This window comes from Ailuropoda melanoleuca, chromosome 10, assembly GCF_002007445.2.
Source record: "Ailuropoda melanoleuca isolate Jingjing chromosome 10, ASM200744v2, whole genome shotgun sequence".
NCBI lineage: Eukaryota > Metazoa > Chordata > Mammalia > Carnivora > Ursidae > Ailuropoda > Ailuropoda melanoleuca.
The window spans coordinates 96,018,796-96,041,099 of NC_048227.1; the positions used below are offsets into that span (position 1 = coordinate 96,018,796).

The 22,304-nt window shown below is 36.0% G+C and overlaps 1 protein-coding gene across 13 annotated transcripts in view; it reads right to left on the reverse strand.

Moving 5' to 3' along the window:
• Positions 1 to 22,304, reverse strand: part of SYNE1 (spectrin repeat containing nuclear envelope protein 1) — a 437,003-nt gene that overhangs the window by 320,420 nt on the left and 94,279 nt on the right. For all 13 annotated transcript variants that reach the window (XM_034669323.1, XM_034669329.1, XM_034669326.1 and 10 more), the window contains exons 4-8: positions 17,540 to 17,635; positions 13,883 to 13,966; positions 7,395 to 7,487; positions 6,147 to 6,325; positions 1,851 to 2,047 (exon numbers count right to left, since the gene is read on the reverse strand). In XM_034669323.1, the coding sequence (XP_034525214.1) occupies positions 1,851 to 2,047; positions 6,147 to 6,325; positions 7,395 to 7,487; positions 13,883 to 13,966; positions 17,540 to 17,635 (649 nt within the window). The remainder of the gene's footprint in view (positions 1 to 1,850; positions 2,048 to 6,146; positions 6,326 to 7,394; positions 7,488 to 13,882; positions 13,967 to 17,539; positions 17,636 to 22,304) is intronic.

Below are 22,304 nucleotides of genomic sequence, written 5' to 3' on the forward strand. Positions count from 1 at the left end.
AAGATCAATAACTTTTTGAGGGGGAGTTTGTATTAGGAAAACAAAAAATCATCTTATAACTGGGCTAGTCTTGCATCTGGGCAACCTCAATTCTTTTTTTTTTTTAAGATTTTTTTTTTTAATTTATATATTTGACAGAGATAGACAGCCAGCGAGAATGGGAACACAAGCAGGGGGAGTGGGAGAGGAAGAAGCAAGGCTCCCAGCGGAGGAGCCCGATGTGGGACTCGATCCCGGAACGCCAGGATCACGCCCTGAGCCAAAGGCAGACGCCTAACGACTGCGCTACCCAGGTGCCCCTGGGCAACCTCAGTTCTATCATCAAAGGGAATACTAAGCTTCTCTAGTATAGTGGATATGAAAGAACCATTTATACCCTCCTGCTGTCCTACTCTAAAAGAAATTGAGGGCTGAGATGTGTGTGTGGCTTTCTCCTTGAGCTGAACACTATTGACGTGTGTGTGTGTGTGTGTGTGTGTACACACAGAAACAAGGTAGAAAGCCCTTGGCTATCATAGTGAATCTGTGGGGACCCCCAGCAGGATCCTAAAGTGGCAAGGGATCTCCATGCTGCTCTCATCTCAGGGCAGCCAACCAGGGACTTGTAGGTATCTGTAACTTAACTCCTGGAGGCACAAGTGTCTCCACTTAGACACTGTTTTAGAGTTAGACATGCTCATTCTGAAATTTCATCTTTAAAAGAACTTGCTTTCATTGTATTTACTTTGCTTTTTTTTTTTTTAATTGGGGGGGGCAGGAGCAGAGGGAGAGGGAGAGAGAATCTTAACCAGGTTCCACACACAGCATGGAGCCTGACGTAGGGCTTGATCTCATGACCCTGAGATCATGACCTGAAAAGAAATCAAGAGTTGGACGCTTAAGCAACTGAGCCACCGAGGCACCCCCTATTTACTCTTCTGCATTTGTTAATAGAAACATCCATAACTACCAACCAAATAAGAAATTTTTTGTGACATTTGGAAAAATCACTTTTAAAAAAAATTTACTTATTTATTTGAGAGAGAGAGCAGGAAGAGGGGCAGGAGGAGAGGGAAAGAAACAGACTCCCTGCTGAGAGCAGAGCCCAAAGCAGGGCTCAATCCCAGGACCCTGAGATCAAGACCTGAGCCAAAATCAAGTGTTAGATGCTTAACCAACTGAGCCACCCAGACGCCCCTGGAAAATTCACTTTTAATCCTTTTATTTCAATATAACAAATAATTTATTCAGTTTCCTAAAGTTTATTAAAGGCAATAAAATTGTCTTTTGCAGGCTTGAAAGAGCTTAATCCATTTCCATAATGTCTTAAAATTCACAGCCTTACCAAAAAGGTGCCAGACAATTCTAATGAAAAATAGTAATCAACTATTTGTGTGGTTTTCCCAACCAACACTGGAACACTGGATGGTTATCAACATTTCTAAGTTTCTAATGACTGACATTTTAAAAATATGATCTCAGATTATTAATAATCTCTTACTTCTTCCAGATTCTTTGTTATACAAACAGAGAAATTCTTTCATCCTGGACATTCTTCCTTCCCCTAAAATGTACACTTCTAAAGCTTTCATTCCACACTTACTATGTGGAGTTGCTACACTTCACCTGGCTGACACCGCCAATGTCAAAATGCTGTTTGGAGCAACAGGACTATATTTTGCTCCCATATCCAGTAGCAAATATTTTTCCGAAAGAAAAATCGGTGTAGGAAGATACTATTTCTTCCTGCTTTGCTAAAGTTTTCTGACCTCTGATCAGGTCTCAGAAATTATCGGTAATTTCTGCCTTTAAGACATAGAAACCTACTGATTTGAAGTGTGTATGCAAGAACCAACAATTACTCCACTTACCTTCAGGATCCAGTAGTCTTGGGATTCCTAGTTCTGTTTCAGCAATAGTGAAAGCCTCCTCCAGGTTTTCCCGGTTAGGTCTCCCTTTCACTCTCTCCAAGTCCACTAGTTCCGGTCGAATGGCATGGATGACAGAATGGAAGGCAACCCCACTTCTCCAGCTCCGCCCAAAGTCTTTTACTTCTATTCCCGTCTGCCTTAGTGTGATTAAAAAAAATAATAATAAAATAATGTCACATCCCGAATAGATCATAGGCACTGTCCTCAAAGACTAATGCAAAATCCAATCCTCAGCAATGACTGATATGCAGTTACTTATAGCAATTAGCTGCTGGAAAAAAATTAGGCAAAACAAAATTTTTAGAAATGTTTAGGTTCCATACTTAAGAGTTTTCTGTATTAGACTTTTCAGTAATTGAGATATTCAATGTAAAGCACATTTTTAAAGGAAACTAATATAGAGAAAACATATCTGGCAAAATAAAGAGAAAAAATTACAAAAACACTGAAATTGATAGTAATTCATCACTGTATATTTTTGAAGAAGTATCTAGCACATTTCTAATGACAATGATAAACAACAATGTGTTGTATGTGCACAGGTATTAACATACTAAGATAATATGGTTGAATTATATCAAATGCTTTAGGATGAAGAAATGAAAATGGATATGATCATATATCCAAATCAGTCACACAGGAGCCTACACAACACATAAGTTCAAACAAGTTTCCATTTACCCCACTGATGAGATTGATCAAATGGCTTTTTAAACTGTTTTTGGAATTGCCTTGAGAGCAATGCCCTTGGTGGAAAATCTTTGTTCTTCTGTGGTGGTTAGGAGTAATTCAAAGCCAGTTATGATAATTAAGAATTCATTCAAGTTGGTGACAATATTTTGTTGTTGAAAATAAAAGTGATACAAGCTCACAATGAATTTTTTTTTAGATGTAACTTATCAACTATATACAAAGGCAGCTCCAAAAAAGGAAGTTGCAAAGAGGTCTTTGAATAACATCCCTTGGTTAAGTCTAGAGCCTTTGAAGGTGATCAATTAGGTGACATTCAATGGATGAATATCTTGGTAGTCTCCTTTTAAAAAAAATAGTTTCATTATAGTTGTTTCTAAATGAAGAAGAGGTAATATCACCTAATACTCTTTTTTTTTTTTTACTATATTCTCAAGATTACCATGAACTGTAAGGTATATTTGACTGATACACTGATTAATATGCAAAGTTGGTAAGTGCCCTTAAATTTTATCCCTGCAAACATAAGAGTCACTTTAAATCCTGTTCTACCAATGTACATTCTGCTTGCATAAAACGTCTTGTGCTGAAAATAGCTTCATTGGATCTCATCACTGTCTTCATAAATACATATTTTCAAAACAATTTTATAAGATGCCAGTAATTATAAAGTAATCCTGTATCTCCTCTTAATTCTTTCAGAGTTTCTGTCTCTGGTGGTATGCATGTAATATTTTCAGCCAATGTCTGACACATGGGCAGATACCCACACAGATGGAACAGTTCATGTGCTCTTGTTAACTCTTCGCTTCGTACATTTACCCCGGCATCATCTTACCTTTCTACCTACATTTTCCTTTTGCTCACATTTCCTCTTTTGAAAATGTTTTTATATTCACAGATAGCTCAAACTAGTTTTTAACGCAATAAGGTGCATGTAAACAATTAACTAGCAAATATTCATCATGTAATAGATATTTTCTGATTTTCCTCAACTTGTTTATTGTTTCAGATAATTTAAAAAAGAAATATATAAAATATTTCCCTAAATAATACTATGTTAGAATAACTTCAAGTTTCAGTACATTTTCTTTTTCTATATTTGTTGAACACATGCGTGCATGCCTATAATGTTTCATACTACATCAAAGCAGTAGGTGATATTCTTAAAAAGTTTTAGTTTTAGTCCAAACCTCTCATTTAAGAATCTCGGATACAAAATCTAGGAAAACTGAGATATGTCACTTAAAGAAGTGATACAAACTTAAAGAAACTTAGACACATCACTGAAAGAAGTGATGACGTATATCCAGTTTATAGGCATTTCTGACCTCTAATACATATTTACTTCAAGTCATTTTGAATGGACCTGGATATACATATTTTCATTTGTTTCATTATCTTATTAATATTTGTCTTAAAATACAATTGTTCGTCCTTGACATCTCAAAATAAAGTATGCAAATATCAGAGAGGCTACAATTTAATGCTTTCATGTCTGAGAGTATATAGTGATAGGAGATAAAATTGGTATAAAAAAATAGAGAAGGCTTAATTATGTTGCATTACTGAAAAATTTTTATTTACTTCTCACATATTTTGAAATTTTATATGAAAACATTGAATACAATCTGACAATATGTCTGGTGTTTAACTGGATTTTGTCCTTTCTTGTCATGGTCAGTCTTGTGAGACTTATAAATATTCAGACCACCGAGTCTCACAGATTATAATTTTAAAAACATGTCATATACTGAAATGGGTACAGATTCTAAAGTCTTTTATCCATACCAGGTAAAAAGTTGCTTGAAAAATACATAATGGGATAGTATTTCTTAGAAAGCTGCTTTTAGAAAAATTACCAACAATTTGGTATGTATAATGGAATCTTGTGTTCATCACAGAAATTTTATGTTAGAGAACAGTCATCTCCCCAAATCTCTATACTTGATGCAGCTATAAAGTAAATGGATCTCACTGATATGTTGATGGGTATAAAAGCCTTGGATCCATAAATCTGGACATTTATACAGATAAGGAAAATACAACTTCCACTGATGTCACAAATATACAAGTTGCATGAACGACTTTTAGTTATCATTAGACCCCTGCACATCTTTGAAAGCTAACACATATGTAAAACAAAACCAATGTAGAAAAACTCCAACAGCATTAAATTTGAGTTTACTTTAAGCTACTATAATATTAAGTGGAAGCCAATTTATTTTTGGTTAATTTAATGCTTTGTGGAGCAATAGGCAAGAGAGTAACACATTGATATTATTACAAAGTTTTATCGAATAGCATCATGACAAACGTCCTAGCATGTGGTCACCTGTCTCTTTCTACCTAGCACATTTCTTCTCCCTGTCCAATTAAGATGCAAAAGAGATTAGTAATTGCCACTATGGATGGAAGGCAAACAGTAGACCAGCAATGTGGTCAGGCTTTTAATATTTCATTTCTACTACAGATCCTGAAAAGCCACAAAGCTTTGCTTTCAGAAATATTTTTGAGTACAAGTTGAATCATAAAAATAAACCCCAAATTAGAAAACCACCAACACACTTTAAAAGTTAAATAAAACGATATAAAGTAGTAACACTAATTGCATCTTCTCTGTTTAATTTTTCTCTTTATTTTTGCTCTTCAAACACTTTAAAAATAGAACTCCCTACATTTAGCGCCTCAATATTTTATAATAAGTAATTGTTTAAAACTATTTTCCAGAAGTAGGGAATAAGACTCAGATTAGACTTAGACATGCAAAAACAAAACAGAAAGTGAGTTAATTTGACATGGCATTTAGGAAGTCATACAAAAGCACAACTTCTTTATAAAGAGATCTTACCACTGACCACATTTGACCACAAGACACTGGTATGCTCAACTGAAAATGCTATTGAAATTGCTATGAAAAGATTCTCATTGAGAGTAGTAATTTTCTATATAGCATTATCACATGAATGTACACACATATAAATTTATTATGCCCAGAAGGAAATCCACAGTCTATAAAACTGAAGTTGACAAAGGAATCTACATTCCAGATAAAAGAGGAGACCCAAAGAAAAAGAATTTTAAAATAAAATTGCTAGAAAGTTTTGGGAAATAAAAACAAATATAATTATTTCAGAAAGTGGACCTTAGCTCACATTATTATTAAATAGAACTCAATAGTCTTATGAAAAGATAATCACATTTAAACCTCTAATTTATTGTGTAAAAATTATTTAATAAAAACAGGAAGTCCAAACAATGACCTAAATAGAATTACTCCTCAGATTACCAATCAAAGTGTGTGTTTAAAAAACTTAATTGGGCCCGATCACATGAATAATGAAGGAATTAGGTTGATTACAGCATTTTCCTAGAGTGATGATTTCTGTTTATATTTTAATTCAAGAAAAGAATGGAAAAGCCTAAAGCAAAGCCCTTCATTCGAATGTCTCTTCACATTCTGCAATATTGGAAGATACACTCAGTAGTAAATGGTAACTGAAATTATTCAAAGGTTTCAAATTTAAACAAATTCTTGGTACTTACTTGGCTACTGTGTACTGAACCCACTTTAATAAAGCCTTCTTAGCATTTCCTTGGATCTTGGTGGCCACTTTCCGTTTACTTGGGGGGCTGGCAGTCTCAGCGCTAACCATGCTGTCCACAGAGGATGTGCTGCCCGACAAAGACTGCAGCTGTGGCAGGTTGCTGGTCAACTCCTCAATCTGTTTGTGAGTTAACAGGTGGCAAAAACATAAGAATTATCTTGTTCTTCTTTCCTTGGATGTTTTATTTTTCCAACTAAAAGTGATTTAAATTCACATCTTTAACACCATTGACAAGGTAAATTCTTAAGGGCATGATTGACATGGTACTCTTCTTCCGACTTCCCACTGCATGTAAAACTACCTCATACACAGTTACAAACACTTGTTAAACACATGAATGAATGAATAAAATAAAACCTAATGGCTATCCAAACTCATAGAGCATACAACACCAAAAGGGAACCCTAAAGTAAACTATGGACTTTGAATGACAATGATGTGTCAATATAGCTTCACTAATTGTAACAAATGTATCACTCCAGTGGAGGATGTTGGTTATGGGAGAAGCTACACATGGTGTACCGACACAGGGTAAATGGGAAATCTCTGTACTTTTTGTTCAGTTTTGCTGTGAACATAAAACTGTTCTAAAAAAATAAAGTCTTAAAAAAAAAAAAAACACCTAAGTGTCTGCCTTGGGCTCAGGTCATGATCTCAGGGTCCTGGGATCAAGCCCAGTGTCAGAGTCCCTGCTCAGTGGGGAGTCTGTTTCTCCCTCTCCCTCTACCCCTCACCCACACTTGTCTTCTCTCTCAAATAAATAAATAAAATCTCTGGAAAAAAAAACCAAAACAACAACCTAATGGCTAGAACAATAGTTCTAGATGGAATGGGAAGTTCATTTCTCCCCTTAATGTCTAATAGGAACATAAAACTGGTCCCTTCCAGAGAAAAAAAAAATCCTGAGTCTTTCTACACCAATATTTCATCTCCATTGTGCCCTGCTCACTTTTCAGATTGAGCACCTATGCCACAGTTCTTTGGGGGAGTTCCATATATAACATCTTTGCAGGGAAGAAGAGGAAATGCTTCTGTTAATAAAAAAACAGTGTACTTGAGAAAGTCAAGTTTTTGCTCACTTGAGAGCAACCCTAAAGGTAAGACAAATGAGAGTACTATTAAAATTTCCAACACTACCTCCATTCATGACGTTATATCTACTGAAAAGGGAGCTATAGTACAATACCTGGAAATACAGAATAATGGTCCACACCAGTCCGAGAACTATTGATGGTCGGCCATCAGCTATATCAGTGGAGTTAATGTTGACTAATTTAATCTGTTTAAAAAGAAAAACTGTACTAGTAATGTACTAGAAGATTATAGACCACCTAATTATGCAATAATTAGCACTTTATTAGACATCAGTTGGACAACTTGGTCATGCCTATGTAGTGGTACATAAGATAAGAGTAAGTCGGGTGAGCCATCAAAACAAACAAGCACATGGTTTCAGTGGAAATTTCAGGAGCATTCATTAGATGCACACACACAAAAAAACTACAGAATGAATTTCAAAAAATTGTTTAAAGTTGAAAAAATATGACATCATGCAAGGAATTACCAACGAAACACCACACAGGAAAAAAAAGGTTATTTTTTTACATTCAGAAGTTGACTGGAACTTAAAAGAAACTGTGATGAGTAGTTTAAGAAAATGCACTTACTTTGAAGTTTGTTACCAAATAGCATGAAACTTATGTTCTCTTTTACCTATAAAAGTCAGGAGTTAAAAATTCTAAAATTTGTACTAACCGGTGATCCTCTGTACATGGACTGACATGAAAAACAAAGGGAGAAGATGATATACATACATAAATAATTTTTCAAAATCAGAATTATTTGTTCAAAGGGAATAAAAATGTAGGTTGTAAATTTAGAGCATGATTTGGGGAATACGTTGTAAAGACAAAAGAAAGCCAAGAAATAATAAAGTAGAAGAGACCATTAGGGTTTAGTTCCTGACTTTTGGGCATTCAGGATAGATGTTAACCTGTCTATAGTTGTCTCCAATTATTTATTTTAATGCTTCCCAACTATTAAAAATGTTATTTCCTAAGTCCCAGCAAAATGGACTGTATGGTAAATCTATCTTAGCCAATCTCAAAAGAATACAATTAACAACTGCTCACCATCCTTTCAATAATCCCTAAACAAATTAGAAAAAAAATAAAGTACTCCTTAGATTTCTAGCTCAATAATTCTCAGACAAGATTTAATAAGATGTGTTATTAATAATTAAGTTTAGAAGTTTGTAAATGGTTTACTTCAAAAACAGTATCAGATTCAAAATCATCCCACAAATACTTTGCTCTGGAGTAATTAGTTTAAATTTACTAGTAGAGTAAAAATTAGCACAAAAATCACTGTAAATAATTTGAGATATACCTATGGGATTTTGTCTCACTGGTGAAATTCATTCATCGGGTTTAGAGACAGGAAAAAAATATTGAGAACTTCCATAGATTACAATGTGTCTACTTCTTCTAAATCTAGCACAGCATGAGACAAATAATACATGTTTTTGAAAAATAAAGAATATCACATTTTTTAACCTTTTATGACAGAACCTATTGCAATGCCTATAATCATTTTGATTACTCTGGTTTACAGCTTCTCTAGAATTTTCTCCACATCCATTTTAGCATCCACAGAGCACAGATATATAATACATGCTAATAACTAGAAGATTAATGCATTCCATAAAGGACAGATTTTCTTTCCTTATACATCATTTTCTTTAAAAATGATAAATTGAATTTTCTACCTCAATCCAGCTCCAACTGTACTATGAAGTTAACATATTAAACTTACGATAGAACCTAAAAATATTTTGCTCGACTTCTGAAGAAAAAATACTTTTCATAATTATTTTTTCTCTTAAAAACTGTATGTTCCATAATGGGGTTATGGAACTTACTCTTATTGGGCTTTTGGAACTTCTATTAAATTCTTAGGAGTGTGGGATGTGCAATAGAGATATTCAAAGAGAATGAAAAATTCCCAGAAACCAGAAAGAGAACGGGATCACATTGATCGACCTCACCTTTGACCTGCTGACCTTGGGGGTACAGCCCAAGAATCTGCTTTAACAAAATCTCTAGGTTTTGTTGATTCTGATGCATGTCAATGTTCGAGAATCCTGTACTAGAAAATTTTATGTGGCCCAGGTAATCTGGGGAAGTTTGATTTTGTAAGCCAGAGGCCTGTAAGGACTGATTTGTCTTTCCCTCAAATTCACATGTTGAGGCCCTAACCCTCAATGTGACCATATTTAGAGACAGGGCCTTTAAGAAGGTAATTAAAGTTAAATGAGGTATTAAGAGTGGGCCCTAATCCAATAGGACTAGGGTCGTTATGAGAAGAGGAGGAGACACCAGAGCTCTTTCTCTCTCTCCACACCCACACAGAGGAAAGGCCATGTGAGGACACAGTCAGTAAGTGTCTGTCTGCAAGCAGGAAGAGATGAAGAAACCAACTCTGCTGGTGTCTTGATCTTAAACCTCCAGCCTCCAGAACTGTGAAAAAATAAATTTCTGTTATTGAAGCCATCCAGTGTGTGGTAGTGCTGTGGTAGCCACAGCAGACTAATACAAGGCCCACAGATATTTCCAAAAAATATTCCAATTATTGGGAATAAATTCCAAAAAAATTTTGATTAAAACTCCAGATTACTAGCTTTTCTTGATAAATTGGAAAACCTAACAAGTGGATGCATTGCCACTTTATGTTAGTTGCTTTTTACAATGAGGTGTCGAGTGAGTCATTCTAACCAGTGATACAGGAAGCCAACTACCTGTATTATTTAATAAATAACTTAAATAAATAATTAGATTTTAATAAAAACCCAGATTGCTGACTTCTCTTGTTTAATTGGAAAATCTGGGATCCCTGTGCTTGCATTTCACTGACGGAACTATAGCTAGAACTGAATGTTCACTTCTGTCTTCCAGACAGGGTGCAGGACTTGCTCGGTTCTCCTGTTTCCATAGTTAGCCTCTAACTCAATTCATCGTTAAGGTCACTTATCTGACTTCATAGGAATCTAAATTTATGTCCCTTGTCTGCACTATGGGAAATTTTAGGAAAGGTGGTCAGTGATTGGCTCCTGTTACTGTTTAGAATGACCCACCTGATACCTCACTGGAGAAAGAAACTGGTGGAAATGGTACTGGATCTACTCATGAGAGTCACATTTACACGGTTCCCATCAGGTACTAATGTATGCTTTTCTCAACTGTCCTGTAAACAAGTGGAAAACAAACACAATGGTAGGGTTTTATCCAGTAACATTTGAGGGATGCCCTCATTATTCCTTAAATCAAGCTAGAATCCAAGGACTAAACTGATTTTCTATTATCTAAAGAAAAAAAATCTAAATGGAGGGCAAAGTAAGTCCAAAGGTCAAAAACAAATTCCTGAAAATACGTTTGAGACATAAGTTCTTAAATTATAAAAATAAAATAAAATAAATAGTAAGGTGGGCACCAAAGAGCCTTAAAAAACTCATCCCTCCCCACACTCAAATTTTATTACTTAGGGTTGTTCTGCGAAAATGATCTAGTGTAAAACAATTCTTCTGTGAAAAGAAGACTCTTTGGTCCTCTTTGCGAACAATGCCTTTATAGGTTAAGTCCTTAAATTTTCTCCAAGACATTAACAAGAGGAATTTTGTTTTTATATTCTAGCCAACGAAGGATAGCTCAGAACAAAGTAGGACCCAATTGTTATATAGGTAAAATGAGAGACTCAATGACTTGGAAAGCTATAAATATCTTGTTCAACATGGCTTTTTCAGCTTTCAATGGAAAAACTCACGGAGGAAGCTGAAAGAAGAGAAACACTCCATTAACAATGATATTAGGTGATCTGGAAACAATGTCCAATATTCTATAAGAAGCTAATATTGTTTTTCTACTCCATCTTAATATCCAGAATCTCTCTTTGGCATGGAGTCTGCACGACTGACTGGACTTTATATTGTTTCATCATACTACCAACTGATCAAAATATAAATTATTCAATGAACAGAATCAAGTATTTTTTATATTTTCTAGAGTTCCTGTCGTATGGAAAGTATTCACATATGCATTAGGGTAGTAAATAAATGAGTTTAGTGTATATAGATTTTGAAGGAAAGAGTTGAATCATTCTATTTTCCAGGAGTATCTGGATATCCATTTATAAAGCTGGTTTTGGTTCTGCCAAACACAAGCTGAATTCCCACAAGTTGGGAAAAGACTAAATCTAAACCAGTTGGTGCTACTGGTTTGAAAGGAAGCCTGGCAATACCTAAAAAAAGAAAAAACAAAACACATATACTCTTACTTTTTGACCCTGCAATCACACTTTTAGGAATTTACCCAGAAAATGCCCTTCTCACAGTGTGAAAGTATGGTGGACAGCCATTAATTGCATCATTGTGTTTGAAAAATACTAGAAACAACCTAGATGCCCATTCATAAGACAGTGGTTGAATAAACTCTGGCATATCCAGATAACGAAAGCAGTTGTGAAAATGAATTAGGAAGATCTCTATGAACTGATTTGAAAGATTTCCAGCATATACTGTTAAAAGAGAAAAGCAAAGTGCAGGAATGTATTATAGGATGTTACCCTTCAAAAAAAAAAAGAGGGTGTATGAAAATACATCTGCTCATTTATGCGAAAGAAATACTGGAAGAATAAATTAGAAGCTAGAGACTGGTTCCCTAAGATGAGATAGGGAATGGAAAGAAGAAAAATGAGAATGGAATAGTAAGGATCATGAGGGGGTGCCTTCTCTAAGTGTAACCTTTACTCTGGAATCATAATAATGTCTCATTCCCCAAAATAAGAATAAGAATAATAATCAAAGTCAACTAGGATGTATGTGTGTGTGAGGGGGTATTACTCAAAACTGAATATACCTTGGTTACCTAACTCTATCACAAAAGGCTAACATAATCACACTGAAGGGAGTGAAAAAGAACAGAAGTTACCTAAGTAAATTTGGAAAATAGTCTTTTGACTGACTGCTGTAATACTAAAGACCAAAAGACCTATGCATACACTGTTCTCTAGTGAGTAAATCTGTTTCTCACAGGGTTGTGGTCAGAAATTCTTAAACAATTTTATGTCTGTACTAGGATTAAAAAAATGGTGAATACATTATAGATGAGAGCCAGGTTTCTCATTGTCACAGAAAACAGAAACAAATAAGCATGGAAAACTATTAATGAACCTTGTGGTATTGCACTGGAATCAGAAGTATCAGTTTAAACTGATGGTACACACACACACACACACACACACAGAGAGAGAGAGAGAGAGAGAGAGAGAGAGAGAGAGAAAGGAGGCAGGGGGAGAGAGAGAAAACATGTATGCATATTCCTGGGTTAGTAAACATTCATGTTTTCTAGATCTGTCTATTAAGAGGGCTTAGGGGCAATGACATTTCAGGAGCAATGAGCACACCCATCACCCAAATGTCACTCACTAATAAAAAGAACAAAGCTTAGGGAAATGGTTGATTCCAGAACTGGGGCAGGGAAAGTATAAGATAAACATGGAAAATCTGTTGTTCCAGAAAATGAGGAAATGCCTGAAAAAGGATGGGGCCCTATTAAGAGAGTACAGGAGCCAGCCTGAAGGAATTCTTAATGGCCAAAGCTGGAACAATTTGAGTATTATTATTATTATTATTATTATTATTATCATATTGTAATTATAGAATAAGTTCATGCCAAAATAAATAATTGAATAAACAAATAAATGGTGGGTGGGGGAAAGGACAGCCTTTACTTACAGAACAATTTCAATTAATACATGTGAAAGGACTGAGGGAAACACAAAAATCACCATTAGGCAAACATCACAGAAATAATTACTGAAGGCGATCAACGTTAAAATCAGTAACCAAAGTTTGCGGAGAAGCAGAATATTAGCATAATCTCAGTTATTTCCCCTAGGTTATTTCTCCGTTATAAAGGAAAAAACAGTAACTCTATCATAAGAAAAAACACAGCAGAAAGCCTTGCCAAGTGATTGAAGTTAACGTCTCCAGCAATAAGACTTATCAATCCTACATCTACTAACATGATACCCTGAGAAGAATACAACATCACTTCCTTGGAATTCTTGCCACAAATGTATAACCTCAATCTAATCTTGAGGAAAGAAGAAACAAACCCATATTGAGCGATATTCTGCAAAAATAACTGACCAGCAACTATTATCAAGGTCATGAAGGACAAAGAAAGACAAGATCATAGCGTGGAAGAGACCAAGGAGCCACAACACAATACAAGGTGTGTTACTGGACGGGATCCTGGATAGAAGTAAGACATTAGTGGAAAAATGGATGAAATTAGACTGATGTCTACGCTTTAATGAATGGTATCACACCAATTTTAAATTCCTTCTTTAATAATTGTGAGATACACACACACACACACACACACACACTATGTATGTAAGTTCTTCACATTAGAGGAAGCTGCCCAAAGTATAAACAGGAAATCTCTCTGCCATTTTTTGCCACTTTTCTGTAAATATAGAATTATTTTACAATAATATTGAATCTCTCGCTGTACAATTTACATGCAGTGCTTTTACTGCACAGCCAACACTGGAAAACAACAGTATGCCCACACCTCTTGTTTAAAAAGGTGTTTTGTTTTGTCTCTCTCTTACCTTCCTTCCTTCAAGGAACTTGAGTGCCGTGCCAATATTAGCCACAGCATGGATTCGCTTCATACGGCGTCCTTGTTCACATGGCTATAAACAGGAAGGAATAGGAATAAACAAAAATGCACACATTAAAAAGATAATTATAAAATGAATTTAAATGGATTAAAAATAGACTTAAAGAATATTCAAGAACAACATCTCTCAATTTCTAAAAAGTTTAGTAGATACACAAAGGAGCATTATCCCCATAGCGCTTTGTTGACGCATTTGCCTGTCAGGTTTCTGTATGCCAAGCGCAGAAATTTGCAAAATTCCCACGCTGCGTATTGAGACTGTCCCTCCTATGTGTGAGGAAACATTTATATGAAAAGCGCTATATGGTCCATGTGTGCATGTGGCTATTTTAAGTCAAGCTGCAATGAGCTTGGGGTTGCATATACCTTTTTGAATATGTGTTTTGCTTTCTTTTATTGTGCACTTTTAAGTGGGCTGTTAGGGCTCTCCTGAATGCAAAGTGTTAAGGAGTTTTATAAGGAGAAGGTTAACAAAATGGATAAGAAGTAAGTTCCTCTGAAGTCCTTAAACTCTATTCATATTGCTTCTCTTATTTCTAATTTTTCAACGGCAATTCATCATATTCTTTAAAAAAATCCTAAGTGCAAATTAAATTTAGTGTTCCTATGTTTTAAGTGCAATTAAAGATATATAATCCCTGATCCATTAAAAAAAAGAGTACATGTTCCACAAATAATAATTAAAGACTGTAGAGAAATCTAAGAATTGTAATTAAAAAATTAAAAATACCCTAAGTCTTTCAATAAAATCATAGAAATCTCTCAAGAGATGCTGGTAGTGCAAGGACACTAAGCCATTTGGCCACATTTCTCAGACAATCACGGTCAGAGTCAGAGTCCCAGGCTCTGTGAACCCTGATGTTAAGCATAGTGTTCTTAACAGAGTTCTACCTATGAGATATTATAGAATTCCTGAATAGTGTTATCACTCCTGAGGGAAATGCTCTTACCCACATTCTCCCTTTGAAAGCTCTAAAAAAATGCTGGGGATACTCATTCCTTCAAATGATGCTTTTCATGTTAATGTGGTCCTGGACCATAATGACATGTACAAAATTTAAATAACCACTTCCAAGATTTATTTATAATTTCAGAGCAATTTCATTTTATGTAATTCAGAATCTTGAAGCGCTCAATATAAATAAATAATAAAGATTAAATTGGAAATTGTCCTTGTGTGTCTGTTTTCTTACCCACTAAGTAAGAAAGCTGAGATTCTTTTTGAAATTTCTTCTAGCCTCAAGGTCTTATAATTCTGTCTGAATGAGTAGGGCACTTAAACAGAAGTACGACTGTTATGTCAAAATATTTACTTTTTCCAGAATCATCTCATTTGGCAATTAAATGCCCATCAAGATTTCTGTCCTCTGTTGGTCAAGTACACTAGGAAAATTATGTTGGTACAAAATGATATACCTCTCTAATACCCAACTGAATTATAACAAAGGTTCCTTTAACCTTCTAGTAAATAGCTTAATTCAGGAGGTTATATAAAGATAGCCAATAATATCTGGAAACCGAGGCTGTGTATACCTCAAGTCAATGACTCCCACATCTGAATGCTAATCCAGTTTATTTAGCTCATGCATATACGTGCATATTCCAAATTAACTTTTCATATGTGTTTTGATCTCCCCCAAAGCAGAACCTGAGACAAGGACTTGGGCCTGTAGTTTACTGAGGAGGTGCCTCCAGGTAGTAAGAGTGAGGAGACGCATGGAGAGTGAGACAAGGAAGAAGGAAAAGTGCTACTGAGGGTTTCCACCGTGAGCAACTGGGCCTTAGTCCTGCTGGGGACCCAAGTACTCTACGAGATATGTGTAAAATATGTCACAGAATTGTCCCTCCTACAAATGGCAGGCTGGAACATTTATTCATGGACTCCCATCTCCATTGGTTGAGGATCCTTAGGGACTACTAACCCTTCCTACACTTCAGGGCTGCCTTGAACAACTTGTGCCTTTGATAAAAGCCATGAGGATAGAATCCTGGAGACATATTAACAGGATTTGAACCTAGATGCTGCTACAGTCTATGGCAATGTCCCCCACTGTCTGAAATCTCACTCACTGAAGAGGGAGGTGAGCTGAGATGGCACAAGGGGCGCTGAAAACATCCACTGTAATATGAATCCCATTAGATAAATGATTTACACAAAATTATTATCAGTTTGTAATTTTCCAACAAACAAACTCTTTCACAAAAGCTATTTTAAGGACTCTGCACAAAATTAACTGGAAATTTATGTTTAGGTAAAAACACTTAAAAAACTCAATTATCCAAGTAACAATGATTGTGTAGCTGTTGTCAAGAAGCAGTAGATAAAGAAAAAATGAGTACTCCCAATTTTGGACTCTGTGTCTAACGTTATACAACATTTGAAGATTATTTCCTGAGTACCTTTTCGTAATTATGGAAAACAGCATTTATAAGTAGTTTATCTTTGCAAACTACTTACCTCTTTACTACTCTGAAATAACAAAACATAAGCCAGAGAAACAAAATGCAGATCTTCCTCAACTTACATTGGGGTTATATCCTGATAAACTGAAATTAAGTTGGAAATACAGCAAACCAAAGATGCGTTTAATACACCTAACGTACCGAACATCACAGCTTTGCCTAGCTCACCTTAAATGGGCTCAGACCACTGACGTTAGCCTACAGTTGGGCAAAATCATCTCATATAAAGCCTATCTTACGATGGAGTATTTAATATTTCATGTAATTTATTCACTACCGTACTGAAAGTGTAAAACGGAGTCTCTGTGTGGCTACAGAATGGTTGTTAAGTATACCGGTTCCTTACCCATGATCACATGGGTCACGGGGAGCTGTGGCTCCCTGCCACTGCCCAGCATCATGAGAGAGGATCATCCTGTGTGTCATTAGCCCAGGAAGAGATCCAAATTCAAAATTCCAAGTATGGTTTTTACTGAATGTGTATTGTTTTCACACCACCGTGAAGTCAAAAAGTCATGAAGTTGAACCATTGTAAATTGGAGGCTGTCTATACTTTATTATTAAGTAATGTAGAAAAATATATTCTTTAGTTCACTGTCCATGTGTTTTTTTCACTCTGCTCCTAAAAGCACGCTGTCCCTGTGACCAATGACTGACGATGGAGGACGTCCACAAGTGTATGAAGAAGGCCACGCTGATTCCCAACTTCATTTTCAACAAACAACTACATAAATAAAGCGCAGTTACAGACCAACAATCCTTTCCAAATGGAGAGCAAGCACTATAAAGTGAAGTAGTGTTAATCTGCAAGTAAGCTTCCTGGATACCCACCGAGGCAGTAGTTACACATGACAACTCTGATGGAGTTTTTTTACTCTGCCTTCCAAGATGGCTACCACTATACATGACGTCTCAGAGCCACTAAAGGTGTGTAGGAACCAGAAAGGGAATGGAGTCTCTGCTCCCACAAGTGACTGATAGGCTAGTGTTTCCAGTGTTTATTACCAACTACAAAAAGAGAACTTTGTCTTACAGGGACAGCATCCTTTACACTCCCAACTCCACACCCCCGAATTCCAAAGGGGAACAATTTGACAAGTCTGGTCACAGGAAAAGTCCTTACCAGTTTCTGCCCAGACAGGACCTCCAGAAGAGCAAGCAGCTTAACACCATCTTTCATGTCTTCAAAAAGATCATCTACCACCAGTGGGGGTTTCCGCTGTAAGATTTTTTAAAAAAAAGAATCAGTAAGTGCAAAAAATGCTTCTCTCTCTCTCTGTCATACCTTTGTTACTCATTGTAGTGAAATCTGTAGGAACAATTTCTAAATACCTAAATTCTTTATTTCACTATGATTGGCAATTACCAATTATTGAAGAAAAATGACCCTTTGGAGAGAAACCTCGGGAGACTTAATGCTTGGACTTTTGTATACATACCAGCTTCTTTCTAGAAAGGAATTTTTGTCAAGGGTCAAAGAGACGGTACAGCATAATAGAAGAGAAAGAGATCACTATCAGTGTAAAATATAGAGACATTGATGCAGGGCCTAAACAGGGAAGAGGAGGTGTCCCTAAAAAACTGAACCAACCTCCCAACTTCACTGTGGGCAAGCACATTACCATGGCTTACCCAAGCCCATTCTTGCCACAGTAATTTCCTTAGCTCAGTGGCCAGCTGTGGGACCATTGTAGCATAGCCAAGGTCGCAGATGAATCTCCTATGGGTTAGCTGGCCCTGTTCTGTTTCACAGCCTGACAAATCTAGCTCAGCTTCTCCCAAAATGTGTCATTGACCCCAGAGGATCATAAGTGCAAGATTACAGATGGATCAGTGCAAATCCATCACCGCTACTGGAAAAATAAGTCAAAGCCCATTTTCAATTCATGGAGGGTCTCTTTACTTTTTTATAAAGATCACTAAAATGCCTAATATACTGGGCTTTGTCAAACCTTGAATTAAGGTTTCTCCTGGCTCAGAAGAAAGGAAAGAAGTGAATGATGCTAACATTCATGGTCAGGGGAAGACTGGTGTCCTCAGATTTCTCACAGAATGAGTTTTTCCATTTATTACCTGGGTTCAAACTCTACAGTTTTCTGGTTCTCACTGACTCATGTTAAAAGCCTAATGCTATATTTCTGACTATATCCAATTGTCTTTCTTTCTAAAAAAGAAAAAAGAAAGGAAAAGTTCCACGTAGAGATATTTAATCACCAAATGTTTTATTGAAATGAGACTTTTTTTCTCTACCCACTGATAGGGAGCATTTATATTTCTCTTATGACTGCATGAATTACGGTCTCTGAGTGGCACAATTCTAATTTTAAATGCATTTTCTCTCTTTATAAAATGAACGGCTGAATACATTTTGTTCTCATACTGTGAAATACATGTTCAAAAATAACAGAGTTTTCATTTTCAGGCATTCTCTTTTATATTCCACTATTCACACTGCTTATAATTAATACAACAAAATGTAATAATGACTTTATATTCTAAGCATATAAATAAAATTATTAGTGAGCTACAACGAAAACTATTCAGTGTGATAAGAATCAAGATTATTGTATTAGTTATATGTAATCATTAAAAATGTGGCCTGTTTATCATTCAAAATGTCCATTTGTATCCTAATAATATAAATGCAGTTTAACAATGAGGGAAAAGTTAATAAATATGTGATATATTCAGTGAACAAATGCAAATGAAGTTTTTCTTATACTGTGTTAACCTGAAAATATATAAAGAAAATGAAAGGAAGGAGGGAATTTTTTTGAAATGATAAAAATTCCAAGTAATTTGATACAAAAAACCAAGTCACATCCATTCATCCATTCTGCCTTTGTTTTGGGGTTTTTTTTTAGATTCATTAATTTATTTGAGAGATATCATGCATGCCAGAGAAAGAGAGAGAGTAGGGACGAGGGAGGGGCAGAGGGAGAGGGAGAGTCTCAATCTGACTCCACACTGAGCCCGAGGCTCCATTGCATGACCCTGATATCACGACCTGAGCCAAAACCAAGAGCTGGACGTTCAACCAACTGAGCCACCCGGGCTCCCCCATTCTGCCTTTAAGCACAAACTCATCTCCACCACTTTGAAGACCAATTTCTGTGACTCCACTTCTGCCTCTCATGTTTCTCCTGTCAAATCTGCTGGAGCCCCACAGTCTTCCTTCCCCTCCAGCTGCTTCTGCACAAGCTTATGGATGCAGTCATCAGGTCAGCAGTGACCACTGAGCAACTCAGCTCTTCAGCCTCTCTGTGTTGACTGCTGGTACCAACCTCTCCTTGATCTGTGCCTCCCAAACCTCTTTGATCAGCCTGCTTGGTTCACAAGCTTGTTTTCCTTCTCTCTCTACTTTCTTTTTGACTATGGTCATCACCAAGATTGATCCTGACCCCTCTGTTCTTCACAGAATTTTGTTTGAATAGACATGACTCTTGAATCCTTCCGTCCAGGTAAATGTTCTCTTCTAAATATTGTTGAGCCCATGACAGGCACTCAATATATACTGTTGGCTGAATGAATGAATAAATACAGTTTTCTTAAAATATATATATACATATGTGTGTGTATGTGTGTGTGTATATATATATATATATATATATATTTGTAGCCCCATGCCCATATTAATGGCTCTTAAAATGTGGTACATATATAATGGGTAAAGAAAAATGTTCTCCAGCATCCAGGCAATCAGACTGCAACACAACACAAAATACCTTGTTTTTGAATGTCTTATTCACAGTAAGAACTCATTAAGTATTTGTTGAAGGAATGATTGAAGTTTCCAGTCTGCATGATAAAGAACAGTAGACGGTTTTTATTTCAAGAACAGATACCTAGAATACCCTAACTTCCTCTTTCTCCACTTAGTAAATTCCTGCTCAATTTTCATGACTCAGCTCATACTTAATCCTTTTCAGTTTTCCAACTAGAATTAAATCACTTCTTTTGCCCTAAAATACTGTTCAGATTAGAATGATTATGTTGCATTACACTTAGTTATTTACAAATCTGTGTCCCTAGGAATTCAGAACATGGGGCTTCTTGAAAATAAAGAAGTTGGATCTATCATTATATACCTAATGCCAGGCACCATGCGTAGCACAAGTTGGCAGTAAGCATATAAATTGTGAGGGAGTCACACTCAACAGAGATATGTGATGCTTATTTGCAAATATCTTTGGGAAGCTTAGAGATACACAAATAAGATCATGATACAGAATTTCTCTTTTTATAGGAAATATGAGTTGCTTCTGGAAATTTTTCCACTAGTGTCTTCCTGCACAAAGTAAAGAGATGTAGACTGGTGGTTATTACCAGTCCAAATAGAAATTGGGAGAAAATATTTCTCCTTAAAATAAAAATGTTTAAAAAATGTTCACATCAATTTAATTTGTAATGCACGGGTATCATGTTTTCAACACACTTAATTATAGGACCAAGCATTATGTAATCAATTCTACTTAATAACTCAACTAGGAAAAGAGGGGGGAAATAAACTTCTGGCCAGCATTACTGCAGAGAGCTGGCAAAAACGAATACTAGAGAATGATGTTCATATTTCTATTAGCTCTATCCAATTGCGTATAATGCAAATATTGTGCAAAATCAACAAAACACTTATCAAAAATTACATCAGAATAAAAACATTCTAGTAATTATTGGGCAAGTTTTGCTCTTCTATTTTGCATAAAGAATTGTTTACATATAGCAAAAGATCAACTGGAGGAGACCTTAACTATTGTGACTATATCACAGTTATTTTTTGGAACAATGTTTTAGTAAAAAAACCTTTCAGGTAAAACGTCTTTCCTGTCACATATATAAATACTTACAGCACCAATCTGATTACTCTGGCAGGATTCAGGTCATGGTACTGGCCGCCAAAAGAAAGAGTTAGGAATGAAAGTAACTAATTGGAGCCTGACTTAATGGAAAAACAAAGATAATGTGGTTTTGTTCCTATTGCCTACCAATTTTCAATTTTAAGCACTAGGCAGAAGTCTATCAGGCACTTTTCAAAACCACAATTATCATTTTTTACTATTATTGAGGTAAAATTGTGATAAGCTCTTTTTTTGGTGCAGTATTTTTAAAAATTAAATTCTCCTTAGCCTTGACAGTCACATTTAGATACTCTATAGTGGAACCAAAATATAATCATGCTGAATCTGAGGTTGTACAAAGAACAGAACTTCCCAACTGGCTCAGAGGGAGATGGAGATAGAGATGGGAGAGAGAACAGAGAAAGAGGTACTTCACTTCCGTGGCTACTCCCTTCTCTCAACTCTCCTCAAACTAGGTCTAAATCCTTTTTTTTTTAATTTTTTTTATTATATTATGTTAGTCACCATACAGTACATCCCTGGTTTCTGATGTAAAGATCGATGATTCATTAGTTGCGTATAACACCCTGCACCATGCAATACGTGTCCTCCTTACTACCCATCACCAGTCTATCCCATTCCCCCACCCACCTCCCCTCTGAAGCCCTCAGTTTGTTTCTCAGAGTCCATAGTCTCTCATGCTTCATTCCCCCTTCTGATTACCCCCCNAAATTCTGGCTCTAAGAGGACTGCCTGGGTCTAAAAGTCCCTGGAAATGCAGGGACGTTGCACATGCTTCTGTGCTTGCTATCCCCTTGGGATTTAACTCATGGTTGAAACAGACTTCATAGAGCTTTTTTCTCTCTTTCTTCTCCTCCTCCTTTATTTTTGCTAATCAGTACTCCTTTAATGACACATAATGAGATTCAAAGTTCATCCTTGATCTTTATGGAATGTAAAAGTACAGGTATCTTTGACATAATTTTTCCTGACCATTTCCTCTATTTGGGGAAAATAACCTATTCTCTAACATTGTGTGTGTGTGTGTGTGTG